At 47.3% G+C, this 15,434-nt stretch overlaps 1 protein-coding gene across 1 annotated transcript in view; it reads left to right on the forward strand.

Moving 5' to 3' along the window:
• LOC139392659 (low density lipoprotein receptor-related protein 6) overlaps nt 1–15,434 on the forward strand; it is a 73,292-nt gene that overhangs the window by 7,611 nt on the left and 50,247 nt on the right. The window contains exons 3-4 of the mRNA XM_071140802.1: nt 9,049–9,246; nt 12,003–12,199. Coding sequence (XP_070996903.1) covers nt 9,049–9,246; nt 12,003–12,199 — 395 coding nt within the window. The remainder of the gene's footprint in view (nt 1–9,048; nt 9,247–12,002; nt 12,200–15,434) is intronic.

Genomic DNA, 15,434 nt, shown 5'->3' on the forward strand with positions numbered 1-15,434 from the left:
TGTGCTCTCTGGTGAGTGGATATAATAGGTTTGTCTCTTTCAGTAGTTAGGCTAGCCAGCTGGGACATACACCATCTCTGTCACATACAGTTAGGTGTGTCACATAGTTTCCATTTTGAACTGGCTGCTTGCCAAATCTCAAACTCAAATTGTCTTTGTTCAGCTGACATGAGCTGCAGTTGAAGTCGGAAGTTTACATACACTGAGGTTGGAGTCGTTAACTTGTTTTTCAACCTCTCCACACATTTCTTGTTAACAAACTACAGTTTTGGCAAGTTGGTTAGGACATCTACTTTGCATGACGCAAGTCATTTTTCCAAAAATAGTTTACGGACAGATCATTTCACTTATAATTCACTACATCACAATTCCAGTGGGTCAGAAGTTTACATTCACTTTGTTGACTGTGCCTTTAAACAGCTTGGAAAATTCCAGAAAATGATGTCATGGCTTTAGAAGCTTCTGATAGGCTAATTGACATCATTTGAGTCAGTTGGAGGTGTACCTGTGTATGTATTTCAAGGCCTACCTTCAAACCCAGTGCCTCTTTGCTTGACATCATGGGAAAATCTAAAGAAATCAGCCTAAAAAATTGTAGACCTCCACAAGTCTGGTTCATCCTTGGGAGCAATTTCCAAACGCCTGAAGGTACCACGTTCATCTGTACAAACAATAGTATGCAAGTATAAACACCATGGGACCACCCAGCCGTCATACCGCTCAGGAACGCATTCTGTCTCCTAGAGATGAACGTACTTTGGTGCGAAATGTGCAAATCAATCCCAGAACAACAGCAAAAGACCTTGTGAACATGCTGGAGGTAACAGGTACAAAAATATCTATATCCACAGTAAAAGGAGTCCTATATCGACATAACCTGAAAAGCCGCTCAGCAAGGAAGTAGCCACTGCGGATATGCGGACAAAGATCGTACTTTTTGGAGAAATGTCCTCTGGTCTGATGAAACAAGAATAGAACTGTTTGGCCATAATGACCATCGTTATGCTTTGGAGGAAAAAGGGAGGCTTGCAAGCCGAAGAACACCATCCCAACTGTGAAGCATGGGGGTGGCAGCATCATGTTGTGGGGGTGCTTTGCTGCAGGAGGGACTGGTGCACTTCACAAAATAGATGTCATCGTGAGGCAAGAAAATGATGTGGATATATTGAAGCAACATCTCAAGACATCAGTCAGGAAGTTAAAGCTTGGTCTTAAGTGGGTCTTCCAAATGGACAATGACCCCAAGCATACGTCCAAAGTTGTGGAAAAATGGCTTAAGGACAACAAAGTGAAGGTATTGGAGTGGCCATCACAAAGCCCTGACCTCAATCCCATAGAAAATTTGTGGGCAGATCTGAAAAAGCGTATGCAAGCAAAGAGGCCTACAAACCTGACTCAGTTACACCAGCTCTGTCAGGAGGAATGGGGCCAAAATTCACCCAACTTAATTGTGGAAGGCTACACAAAACGTTTGACCCAAATTAAACAATTTAAAGGCAATGCTACCAAACACTCAATTAGTATATGTAAACTTCTGACCCACTGGGAATGTGATGATAGAAATAAAAGCTGAAATAACTCCTCCTCTCTACTATTATTATGACATTTCACATTCTTAAAATAAAAGTGGTCATTCTAACTTACCAAAGACGGGGAATTTTTGTTAAGATTTAAATGAAACTGAGTTTAAATGTATGTAAACTTCCGACTTCAACTACATCAATGCGCTTGGCGGGCCAAATCTTCCAGAGTACTTAAAGGTAGATTTTATATTGGTAGGATCTGGATCATCCTGTGTTGTACAGGCTGTATTTAGGGTGTTATATTGGTAGGATCTGGACCATCCTGTATTTAGGGTGTTATATTGGTAGGATCTGGACCATCCTGTATTGTCCAGGCTGTATTTAGGGTGTTATATTGGTAGGATCTGGACCATCCTGTATTTAGGGTGTTATATTGGTAGGATCTGGACCATCCTGTATTTAGGGTGTTATATTGGTAGGATCTGGACCATCCTGTGTTGTCCAGGCTGTATTTAGGGTGTTATATTGGTAGGATCTGGACCATCCTGTATTTAGGGTGTTATATTGGTAGGATCTGGACCATCCTGTATTTAGGGGGTTATATTGGTAGGATCTGGACCATCCTGTATTTAGGGTGTTATTTTGGTAGGATCTGGACCATCCTGTGTTGTCCAGGCTGTATTTAGGGTGTTATATTGGTAGGATCTGGACCATCCTGTGTTGTCTAGGCTGTATTTAGGGTGTTATATTGGTAGGATCTGGACCATCCTGTGTTGTCCAGGCAGTATTTAGGGTGGTGTCCAGGCTGTGTTTGGGGCGGTGTCCAGGCTGTGTTTGGGGCGGTGTCCAGGCTGTGTTTGGGGCGGTGTCCAGGCTGTGTTTGGGGCGGTGTCCAGGCTGTGTTTGGGGCGGTGTCCAGGCTGTGTTTGGGGCGGTGTCCAGGCTGTGTTTGGGGCGGTGTCCAGGCTGTGTTTGGGGCGGTGTCCAGGCTGTGTTTGGGGCGGTGTCCGGGGCTGTGTTTGGGGCGGTGTCCGGGGCTGTGTTTGGGGCGGTGTCCGGGGCTGTGTTTGGGGCGGTGTCCGGGGCTGTGTTTGGGGCGGTGTCCGGGGCTGTGTTTGGGGCGGTGTCCGGGGCTGTGTTTGGGGCGGTGTCCGGGGCTGTGTTTGGGGCGGTGTCCGGGGCTGTGTTTGGGGCCGTGTCCGGGGCTGTGTTTGGGGCCGTGTTTGGGCCGTTGTCCGGACTGTGTTTGGGCCGTTGTCCGGACTGTGTTTGGGGCGGTGTCCGGGCTGTGTTTGGGGCGGTGTTCGGGCTGTGTTGGGGCGGTGATGTTGGCCTTGCTTTACGCCAGGGTTTCCCCAACTAAAGGGTTTTATTAAACAGTTGGTTTCTGTTTTCTTCCAACAAGTGTGGCTCCATCTTTTGATCTGTTTTTAAGCTACAAAATATTCTGACCACTGAAAGATAAGACTCTACAAGGCCACACAGGACTCATTAGAACAGAGTGGATAAGACCAGGCAGTAAATCAGACTGGGGGAAACAACATCACTGATGTCCTTGTTTTCTACCCACAAGATCAGACAACATGAGAGCCTGAGTCGTCTTCCCAATACCTTTCTGATGCTTTTGTCACTTCAAACCTCCTTCACATTGAAATACTGTCAAAAGGACTGGCAGACTGATTTGTAGTAAATAGATTGTCAAAAGGACTGGCAGACTGATTGGTAGTAAATAGACTGTCAAAAGGACTGGCAGACTGATTTGTAGTAAATAGACTGGCAGACTGATTGGTAGTAAATAGACTGTCAAAAGGACTGGCAGACTGATTTGTAGTAAATAGATTGTCAAAAGGACTGGCAGACTGATTTGTAGTAAATAGACTGGCAGACTGATTGGTAGTAAATAGACTGTCAAAAGGACTGGCAGACTGATTTGTAGTAAATAGACTGGCAGACTGATTGGTAGTAAATAGACTGTCAAAAGGACTGGCAGACTGATTTGTAGTAAATAGATTGTCAAAAGGACTGGCAGACTGATTGGTAGTAAATAGACTGGCAGACTGATTTGTAGTAAATAGACTGAAAAGGACTGGCAGACTGATTTGTAGTAAATAGACTGTCAAAAGGACTGGCAGACTGATTTGTAGTAAATAGACTGTCAAAAGGACTGGCAGACTGATTTGTAGTAAATAGACTGTCAAAAGGACTGGCAGACTGATTTGTAGTAAATAGACTGTCAAAAGGACTGGCAGACTGATTTGTAGTAAATAGACTGTCAAAAGGACTGGCAGACTGATTTGTAGTAAATAGACTGGCAAAAAGACTGGCAGACTGATTTGTAGTAAATAGACTGAAAAGGACTGGCAGACTGATTTGTAGTAAATAGACTGAGAAGGACTGGCAGACTGATTTTATAATATACTGTCATAGCCCCGCCCCCCAAAAAACGTAACCTTATTCATTTAATATTTTACATGGGGTGGGAGGGCAGCTATGACTGTCATGGCCCAAAGTCCCACCTAAACAAGTGTGTGTGTGTGGGGAGGGGGGGGGGGGTGCATGTGATCCAGTTTCACCTAAATAGGTGGGGGTGGCAGCAGTAGTCTAATGAATGTGAACTATTAGTTTAGGCTAGTTACTGGGCTCAGGTCTCTTTGGAAGCCCTCAGGATGTGACTGAGGGCAGTTTGATTCTCCCAGGAGGGTCACGGCGAGGCTGTGGAGACTGGAGGGGACTAGTGTTACTGTGCTGGGCTGACCAGGTGAACCTATGGGTAACCTGAGAGTGAAGCCATACAAAGTCTTCAAGAGGAATCTGATACTGTGGATGCTGGACCATACTGGTGGGCTGGCCTGAGCTCCCATACACCCCTCACCCCCTCTCAGCTGAAGCCTACTCTCTCCTCAGGTAACACGTGTAGCCCATCACCCCCCCCCATTAAAAACATGGCCCCTAGTCACCTTATAGCTGAGGGTAATGGCCCCTAGTCGTCCGTTAGCTGAGGGTAATGGCCCCTAGTCGTACGTTAGCTGAGGGTAATGGTCCCTAGTCGTCCGTTAGCTGAGGGTAATGGCCCCTAGTCAAATCAAATCAAATGTATTTATATAGCCCTTCGTACATCAGCTGATATCTCAAAGTGCTGTACAGAAACCCAGCCTAAAACCCCAAACAGCAAGCAATGCAGGTGTAGAAGCACAGTGGCTAGGAAAAACTCCCTAGAAAGGCCAAAACCTAGGAAGAAACCTAGAGAGGGGTGGCCAGTCCTCTTCTGGCTGTGCCGGGTGGAGATTATAACAGAACATGGCCAAGATGTTAAAATGTTCATAAATGACCAGCATGGTCGAATAATAATAAGGCAGAACAGTTGAAACTGGAGCAGCAGCACAGCCAGGTGGACTGGGGACAGCAAGGAGTCATCATGTTAGGTAGTCCTGGGGCATGGTCCTAGGGCTCAGGTCCTCCGAGAGAGAGAAAGAGAGAAGGAGAGAATTAGAGAACACACACTTAGATTCACACAGGACACCGAATAGGACAGGAGAAGTACTCCAGATATAACAAACTGACCCTAGCCCCCCGACACATAAACTACTGCAGCATAAATACTGGAGGCTGAGACAGGAGGGGTCAGGAGACACTGTGGCCCCATCCGATGATACCCCCGGACAGGGCCAAACAGGAAGGATATAGATATAACCCCACCCACTTTGACAAAGCACAGCCCCCACACCACTAGAGGGATATCTTCAACCACCAACTTACCATCCTGAGACAAGGCCGAGTATAGCCCAGAAAGATCTCCGCCACGGCACAACCCAAGGGGGGGCGCCAACCCAGACAGGAAGATCACATCAGTGACTCAACCCACTCAAGTGACGCACCCCTCTTAGGGACGGTATGAAAGAGCCCTAGTAAGCCAGTGACTCAGCCCCTGTAATAGGGTTAGAGGCAGAGAATCCCAGTGGAGAGGGGAACCGGCCAGGCGAGACAGCAAGGGCGGTTCGTTGCTCCAGAGCCTTTCCGTTCACCTTCACACTCCTGGGCCAGACTACACGTAATGACCCCCCCCCCCCCCCCTCCTCTCTTTGCGGCTTTCCTCTCTCCATGGCCTGCCAGAGGGAGGTATTGGAGTCCTTTATCTTCTAAGTTACTGGCAGCTATTTACACAGGGTAACAGCCAAGCCATGTTGGCATGCAGTGTGTTTGGGGGGGGGGGGGGTTGGCCCTGTGTGTGTCGACTCGGCTCTGCGTCTTCCCTGTAAAAAATGAGGGGGGTAAGAGACTGAGCTGGATTCCAACAGGCGCTTGTTGTTATAGTGTGTGTTAATGGGTCTTGGTGGGTGTCTGGCTCACATGTGTGCCGCCTGTTTGATCCACTCTGTGGAAGGAGTGTGGCTACAGATTCAGCCTGGCGTCGCTGCCTGGATCTACAGATTCAGCCTGGCCTCGCTGCCTGGAGTTACAGATTCAGCCTGGCCTCACTGCCTGGCCCCGGAGCTACAGATTCAGCCTGGCCTCACTGCCTGGCCCGGAGCTACAGATTCAGCCTGGCCTCACTGCCTGGCCCCGGAGCTACAGATTCAGCCTGGCCTCGCTGCCTGGCCCCGGAGCTACAGATTCAGCCTGGCCTCGCTGCCTGGAGCTACAGATTCGGCCTGGCCTCGCTGCCTGGAGCTACAGATTCGGCCTGGCCTCGCTGCCTGGAGCTACAGATTCGGCCTGGCCTCGCTGCCTGGAGCTACAGATTTGGCCTGGCCTCGCTGCCTGGAGCTACAGATTCGGCCTGGCCTCGCTGCCTGGAGCTACAGATTCGGCCTGGCCTCGCTGCCTGGAGCTAGAGATTCGGCCCGGCCTCGCTGCCTGGAGCTAGAGTTTCGGCCCGGCCTCGCTGCCTGGAGCTAGAGTTTCGGCCCAGCCTCGCTGCCTGGAGCTAGAGTTTCGGCCCGGCCTCGCTGCCTGGAGCTAGAGTTTCGGCCCGGCCTCGCTGCCTGGAGCTAGAGTTTCGGCCCGGCCTCGCTGCCTGGAGCTAGAGTTTCGGCCCGGCCTCGCTGCCTGGAGCTAGAGTTTCGGCCCGGCCTCGCTGCCTGGAGCTAGAGTTTCGGCCCGGCCTCGCTGCCTGGAGCTAGAGTTTGGAAGAAAATGGAGGATAAATATGCTGCTGTAGTCCGATGAAGGATTCAAGGTCTTTGTTTTAACTAATCATGTTAAATGTTAAAATGTTGAGCAATGTAATAAACTAATGCCTTTTCAAATAAGTTACCTTTCATATTATGTTGGCTGACAATTTGTTAACTACGCTGTCCTTAAGATGGCAGGGTAGCCTAGTGGTTAGAGCATTAGACGAGTAACTGAAAGGTTGCAAGTACAAATCCCCGAGCTGACAAGGTACAAATCTGTCGTTCTGCCCCTGAACAGGCAGTTAACCCACTGTTCCTAGGCCGTCGTTGAAAATAAGAATTAGTTCTCAACTCACTTGCCTAGTTAAAGGTAAAAAATAATGAAAAGATCCACATAGCATATCGTTAGAGCGGTATGTTAGTTACCTACTATAACATTAGTTAGCTACCAATACATCCAACTTGCCAGTATATTTACTTTTGCCACCTAACTACCCAACGTAGATTGACTTGGTTATTCCCATCATTCATAGCGTAGTTTAGTGGTTTAGTCGTTTGTGTGCCTTCGTAAATTTGCTCTGGCTATCTGAGCACTCTGGTCTGACTGTCAGAGGGTGGAATTAACTGTTGAATGTACCAACGCTCAACACCCATTTTCAATGTTCTCCGGGTTGGTTTGTAGTCTAAACGCATTCTGTCTAGAGGTTTTGCACGTTGAGCATTTCCAATGTTCTCCGGGTTGGTTTGTAGTCTAAACACATCCTGTCTAGAGGTTTTGCACGTTGAGCATTTCCAATGTTCTCCGGGTTGGTTTGTAGTCTAAACACATTCTGTCTAGAGGTTTTGCACGTTGAGCATTTCCAAAACTGACATTGACGTTTCTGTGACCATGTTTGACTTGCTTCTGTCGTCCTGTGTTGTTGGTGCTCATTGGTTACCTGGCAACAGTAGAATCCGTGTGTAGTCTATGTATAGGCCACTTGAGACGTGACATGTCTGTGTTTTTTAGATGGATGCCTCAGACAGCCACTTCAGTACAGTGTCGGTCTGGATAATTCTAGGCCGACACAGGTAGACGTTATTGGATATAAATCCATGGAAGGACCCGTCTGTCCACATAAGAGGAGTGAACCTATGGAGACTTCCAGTTGTTCTGGTGGGACCCTGAGTCCTCCCTCTAGAGGGGTTATTCTGCACAGAGAGGTCCTCTGTTCTGCCTGAGGTCCTGCTGGGGTTGGTTGAGCTGCCTGGGGTCCTACTGGGGTTGGTTGTTCAGCCTGGGGTCCTGCTGGGGTTGGTTGTTCTGCCTGGGGTTGGTTGGTTCTGCCTGAGGTCCTGCTGGGGTTGGTTGTTCTGCCTGGTGGGGTCCTACTGGGGTTGGTTGTTCTGCCTGGTGGGGTCCTACGGGGGTTGGTTGTTCAGCCTGGGGTCCTGCTGGGGTTGGTTGTTCAGCCTGGGGTCCTGCTGGGGTTGGTTGTTCTGCCTGGTGGGGTCCTACTGGGGTTGGTTGTTCTGCCTGGGGTTGGTTGGTTCTGCCTGAGGTCCTGCTGGGGTTGGTTGAGCTGCCTGGGGTCCTACTGGGGTTGGTTGTTCTGCCTGGGGTTCTGCTGGGGTTGGTTGAGCTGCCTGAGGTCCTGCTGGGGTTGGTTGAGCTGCCTGGGGTCCTGCTGGGGTTGGTTGTCCTGCTGGGGTCGGTTGAGCTGCCCGGGGTCCAGCTGGGGTTGGTTGAGCTGCCTACGGTCCTCCTGGGGTTGGTTGAGCTGCCTGGGGTCCTACTGGGGTTGGTTGTTCTGCCTGGGGTTCTGCTGGGGTTGGTTGAGCTGCCTGAGGTCCTGCTGGGGTTGGTTGAGCTGCCTGGGGTCCTGCTGGGGTTGGTTGTCCTGCTGGGGTCGGTTGAGCTGCCCGGGGTCCAGCTGGGGTTGGTTGAGCTGCCTACGGTCCTCCTGGGGTTGGTTGAGCAGCCTGGGGTCCTGCTGGGGTTGGTTGAGCAGCCTGGGGTTCTGCTGGGGTTGGTTGAGCAGCCTGGGGTCCTGCTGGGGTTGGTTGAGCAGCCTGGGGTTCTGCTGGGGTTGGTTGAGCAGCCTGGGGTCCTGCTGGGGTTGGTTGAGCAGCCTGGGGTTCTGCTGGGGTTGGTTGAGCAGCCTGGGGTCCTGCTGGGGTTGGTTGAGCAGCCTGGGGTCCTGCTGGGGTTGGTTGAGCAGCCTGGGGTCCTGCTGGGGTTGGTTGAGCAGCCTGGTCACTATAACGTTAGGATTCCTGTTTCTTTGTGCGTTACCAGTTATGAGACAAAACACCTGAACAACTTTAATACATGCTGTAGTAGCTGTTTATAAATCACTACCGACACACGGACTGAGTTCCGGGTTAGAGTTGGTGGTAACTTTACCAATATGTTCCTCTCTTACTGTCTGCAGGTACATGTACTGGACGGACTGGGGCGAGGTTCCTAAGATTGAGCGAGCGGGGATGGATGGTACAAGCAGAGCCATGATCATTGACAAGGAGATCTACTGGCCCAACGGTCTCACGCTGGACTACAGCCAGGAGAAACTGTACTGGGCTGACGCCAAGTTCAACTTCATACATCGCTCCAATCTGGACGGCACTGGGAGGTACAGTAATCAACCAACCAATCAGAAACTCTCATTTTGGTCCCAGCGTAATAAAAGCAGGAAGTAATATTTCAGATGTATGACCAGGCTACTTTTACTGCCGTATACCGAGTGTCTTCAGAGACAACGGATCCACACCCCTGGGGAACCTTTTTACACATTTTGTTGTCTTACAGCCTGAATTTAAAATTGATTAAATTGTGTTTTTTAGTCTCACATTACCTCATAACCTCAGTGGAATAAAGTTTGCAAACATTTTTTTGTACAAAATTTTTATTTAAAAATTAAAAGCTGAAGTGTCTTTTTACAGGTAAAATCTTCTGCTTTCTAAATATATATATAATATAGCATAATAAAATACTGTCTTTTCAGGCCTTGTTGACTAGATCTTCTGCTTTCTAAATATATATATAATATATAGCATAATAAAATACTGTCTTTTCAAGCCTTGTTGACTAGATCTTCTGCTTTCTAAATATATATATAATATAGCATAATAAAATACTGTCTTTTCAAGCCTTGTTGACTAGATCTTCTGCTTTCTAAATATATATATAATATAGCATAATAAAATACTGTCTTTTCAAGCCTTGTTGACTAGATCTTCTGCTTTCTAAATATATATATAATATATAGCATAATAAAATACTGTCTTTTCAAGCCTTGTTGACTAGATCTTCTGCTTTCTAAATATATATATAATATAGCATAATAAAATACTGTCTTTTCAAGCCTTGTTGACTAGATCTTCTGCTTTCTAAATATATATATAATAGCATAATAAAAGACAGGCTTGAAAAGACATTCATTCCAAGCCTTGTTGACTAGAAAATACATCATATGAATATTAGTTATTTGTATCATATCTGTATCGGTGTATTGGAGCTGTTTATCATCCAAAACGTGACGACGTCTCAATGTATTACTGCGTTTACCAGGAAGGGTTGAACCTTTTCTTGGAATATGTTATTGTTTGTTTATAATGATTTAAAAAAGGTAAAATATACAGTGGATGTGCTCAGATGAAATCAGATGTTCCTGATTAGTTCAAGTGACTTGAATCTGCTTGAATCTGCGGCGAGACTTGAACATGGCCGCAAAGATCAACAACCAACTTGACAGAACTTGAAGAGTTAAAAAATATATATAATATACAAATATTGTACAATCCAGGTGTGCAAAGCACTTAGAAAATTACCCAGAATGACTCACTGCTGTAATCACTGTCCAAGGGGACTCTTAACATGTATGGACTCAGGGGTGTGACTACTGATGGAATCAAGACATATGTTTTATTCAAATCAAAGTTTATTTGTCACGTGTGCTGAATACAACAGGTGTAGTAGACCTTACAGTGAAATACTGAATACAACAGGTGTAGTAGACCTCACAGTGAAATGCTGAATACAACAGGTGTAGTAGACCTCACAGTGAAATGCTGAATACAACAGGTGTAGTAGACCTCACAGTGAAATGCTGAATACAACAGGTGTAGTAGACCTTACAGTGAAATGCTGAATACAACAGGTGTAGTAGACCTTACAGTGAAATACTGAATACAACAGGTGTAGTAGACCTCACAGTGAAATGCTGAATACAACAGGTGTAGTAGACCTTACAGTGAAATGCTGAATACAACAGGTGTAGTAGACCTCACAGTGAAATGCTGAATACAACAGGTGTAGTAGACCTCACAGTGAAATGCTGAATACAACAGGTGTAGTAGACCTTACAGTGAAATGCTGAATACAACAGGTATAGTAGACCTTACAGTGAAATGCTGAATACAACAGGTGTAGTAGACCTTACAGTGAAATGCTGAATACAACAGGTGTAGTAGACCTCACAGTGAAATGCTGAATACAACAGGTGTAGTAGACCTCACAGTGAAATGCTGAATACAACAGGTGTAGTAGACCTTACAGTGAAATGCTGAATACAACAGGTGTAGTAGACCTCAGTGAAATGATGAATACAACAGGTGTAGTAGACCTTACAGTGAAATGCTGAATACAACAGGTGTAGTAGACCTCACAGTGAAATGCTGAATACAACAGGTGTAGTAGACCTGACAGTGAAATGCTGAATACAACAGGTGTAGTAGACCTCACAGTGAAATGCTGAATACAACAGGTGTAGTAGACCTCACAGTGAAATGCTGAATACAACAGGTGTAGTAGACCTCACAGTGAAATGTTTACTTCCAGGCTCTGACCAATAGTGCATAAAGGTATTTGGTGAACAACAGATAAGTGAAGAAATGAAAACAGTCCAGGTAACCATTTGATTACCTGTTCAGGAGTCTTATGGCTTGGGGGTAAAAACTGTTGAGAAGCTTTTTAGTCCTAGACTTGGGACTCCGGTCCCGCTTTCCATTCTATGCTTGTGTAGATCGTTGACAACAAAATTACATTTTACATTTTAATCTGACCTTGTAACACATGTGGAACTAGTTGAGGGGTGTGAATATGATCTGAAGGCACGGTAGGGGATGGGCTGTAGGGGACGGGCTGTAGGGGGCGGGCTGTAGGGGGCGGGCTGTAGGGGACGGGCTGTAGGGGGCGGGCTGTAGCAGCTGCTGTCTGCTGTGTCTCCAGGGAGGACTACTGTTACCACAGTACTAAACTAGTGTCTGTCTCTGTGTCTCCAGGGAGGACTACTGTTACCACAGTACTAAACTAGTGTCTGTCTCTGTGTCTCCAGGGAGGACTACTGTTACCACAGTACTAAACTAGTGTCTGTCTCTGTGTCTCCAGGGAGGTGGTGGTTAAGGGAGACCTCCCTCACCCCTTCGCTCTGACGCTGTACGAGGAGACTCTCTTCTGGACCGACTGGAACACCCATTCCATCCACTCGTGTCAGAAAGAGACCGGGGAGGATCGGAAGAAAGTCCACTCGGACATCTTCTCTCCCATGGATATACACGTCTACAGCCAGAAGAGACAGCCGCTACGTAAGAACACAAAGCCAAATCACTGGTCCCACTCACTGTGAATGACATGCTCCTATCCAACATATAGAATGATCAGGGCCCGGTCACCTGTCTTCCTCCTCTGTGATCGGCTAGCTAGGTCTAGGACAACAGATCTGTGATTGGCTAGCTGGGTCTAGGTCAATAGATCTATGATTGGCTAGCTGGGTCTAGGTCAATAGATCTATGATCGGCTAGCTGGGTCTAGGACAATAGATCTATGTTCGGCTGGCTAGGTCTAGGTCAATAGATCTATGATCGGCTAGCTGGGTCTAGGTCAATAGATCTATGATTGGCTAGCTGGGTCTAGGTCAATATATCTATGATCGGCTAGCTGGGTCTAGGACAATAGATCTATGTTCGGCTGGCTAGGTGTAGGTCAATAGATCTATGATCGGCTAGCTGGGTCTAGGTCAATAGAGCTATGATCGGCTAGCTGGGTCTAGGACAATAGATCTATGATCGGCTAGCTGGGTCTAGGATAATAGAGCTATGATCGGCTAGCTGGGTCTAGGACAATAGATCTATGATCGGCTATCTGGGTCTCGGACAATAGATCTATGATTGGCTATCTGGGTCTAGGACAATAGATCTATGATTGGCTACCTGGGTCTAGGTCAATAGAGCTATGATCGGCTAGCTGGGTCTAGGACAATAGATCTATGATCGGCTAGCTGGGTCTAGGACAATATATCTATGATTGGCTATCTGGGTCTAGGACAATAGATCTATGATTGGCTACCTGGGTCTAGGTCAATAGAGCTATGATCGGCTAGCTGGGTCTAGGACAATAGATCTATGATCGGCTAGCTGGGTCTAGGACAATAGATCTATGATCGGCTAGCTGGGTCTAGGACAATAGATCTATGATCGGCTAGCTGGGTCTAGGACAATAGATCTATGATCGGCTAGCTAGGTCTAGGACAATAGATCTATGATCGGCTAGCTAGGTCTCGGACAATAGATCTATGATCGGCTAGCTAGGTCTAGGATAACAGAAGATTTGTGATGGTCTAGGACAGTAAAGCCCTGTACTCTGAGGTTTAATTCAGATAATTTGTCACAGTGCAGAGGGGACCTGCTACACGTCAATGACCCTGCTGTTACAGCCCCCTTCCCCTGCATGCACAGCTGTCTCCAGGGCCGTGTCTACTCTTGACACTTCTATGCAACTTCTGCTATCAGAATTCAAAAGATCACATCAAAAGATCACAAAGTGGCTTTGTGGTCTGATTTGTGATCAGATCTGTCTGACCACTTCAGGAGGTGGTCAGGGATGCACTGTGTGTGGATTTCTCCTCAGTCTGGACCAATCAGGCTACTGAAAGCGTGTGGAGGGCTACTCATCAGCACTCCTCCCACAAATCTCCATAAAATGTGTGTTTTGGACCGAGAGGCACCTTTTTCATTATAACGTTGGAGGAAATACGTTCCTAGCGTGTGAGGAACGTGTTCGCTGGCCTCATAAATGCTAGCTAATATTTAGAAGAACATGTTTGTTTTGACTAGAGTTATGAGTTATGCTAACCCTTTTGCAATCCCTTTAGCATTGCTGGCTAACGGCAGAGTTTTTGGCCGGCGAACGGCAGAGTTTTTGGCCGGCGAACGGCAGAGTTTTTGGCCGGCGAACGGCAGAGTTTTTGGCCGGCGAACGGCAGAGTTTTTGGCCGGCGAACGGCAGAGGTTGGCCGGCGAACGGCAGAGGTTGGCCGGCGAACGGCAGAGGTTGGCCGGCTAACTAGCTCTAGTAGTTAGCTACTGCCATCAGTTGTTATGTTATTCTGCCTGTTCCACCGTGTGTAGAATGCATACTGGCATTTGAATATATCTCAGGGAAAGGGAATCCGGACACCGTGGACATGGCCTCAGGGTAGCCTAGTGGTTAGAGCGTTGGTTAAATGCAGATGCATAACGCATTGGGACTTCATGATCAGAATACTAAAGCTGCATGAACTGTCAAGTCTAGACAGGGCCCAGGACTCTACTCTACTCTCAGTGACCTTGGCGACACATGGACCTCACAGTGACCTCGGCCACACATGGACCTCACAGTGACCTTACCGACACATGGACCTCACAATGATATTATCACTGGCTAACATATTGTGTGTATATATACAAAAGTATGTGGACACCGATATTTAGTGGCTTCGGCTATTTCAGCCACACCCGATGCTGACAGGTGTATAAAATCCAGCACACAGCCATGCAATCTCCATAGACAAACATTGTAGAATGGCCTTACTGAAGAGCTCAGTGACTTTCAACGTGTCACTGCGATAGGATGTCACCTTTCCAACAATTCTGTTAAGTTTGTGCCCTGCCACAGTCAACTGAAGAGCCAAGCAAGTAGAAACCATCTGTCCTCAGTCAGAACACTCACTACCGAGGTCCAAACTGCCTCTGGAAGCAACGTCAGCCTTAGATCACCATGCTCAATGCCAAGCGTCGGCTGGAGTGCCGTAAAGCTCGCCGCCATTGGACTCTAGAGCAGTGGAAACGCGTTCTCTGGAGTGATGAATCACGCTTCACCATCTGGCAGTCTGACAGATGTATCTGGGTTTGGTGGATGCCAGGAGGACGCTACCTGCCAGAATGCATAGTGCCAACTGTAAAGTTTGGTGGAGTAGGAATAATGGTCTGAGGCTGTTTTTTGTGGTTCGGGCCCCTTAGTTCGAGTGAAGAGAAAGCTTAATGCTACAGAATACAATAACATTCTAGACTATTCTGTGCTTCCAACTTTGTGGCAACAGTTTGGGTGAGGCCCTTTCCTGTTTCAGCATGAAAATGCCCCCTGTGCACAAAGCAAAGTCCATACAGAAATCATTTGGAAGAACTTGACTGGCCTGTATAGAGCCCTGACCTCAACCCCATCGAACACCTTTGGGATGAATTGGAACGCAGTAACAACAATGTTCCAACATCTAGTGGAAAGCCTTCCCAGAAGAGTGGGGGCTGTTATAGCAGCAATGTTCCAACATCTAGTGGAAAGCCTTCCCTGAAGAGTGGAGGCTGTTATAGCAGCAAAGGGGGGACCAACCCCATATTAATGCCCATGATTTTGGAAAAAGATGTTGGCTGAGCAGGTGTCCACATACTTTTGGTCATGTAGTGTAGATTTCAGAGATAATGTCTGGTCATGTAGTGTAGATTTCAGAGATAATGTCTGGTCATGTAGTGTAGATTTCAGAGATAATGTCTGGTCATGTACAGTAGT

Source organism: Oncorhynchus clarkii, chromosome 33 (assembly GCF_045791955.1).
Source record: "Oncorhynchus clarkii lewisi isolate Uvic-CL-2024 chromosome 33, UVic_Ocla_1.0, whole genome shotgun sequence".
Taxonomy (NCBI): Eukaryota; Metazoa; Chordata; class Actinopteri; order Salmoniformes; family Salmonidae; genus Oncorhynchus; species Oncorhynchus clarkii.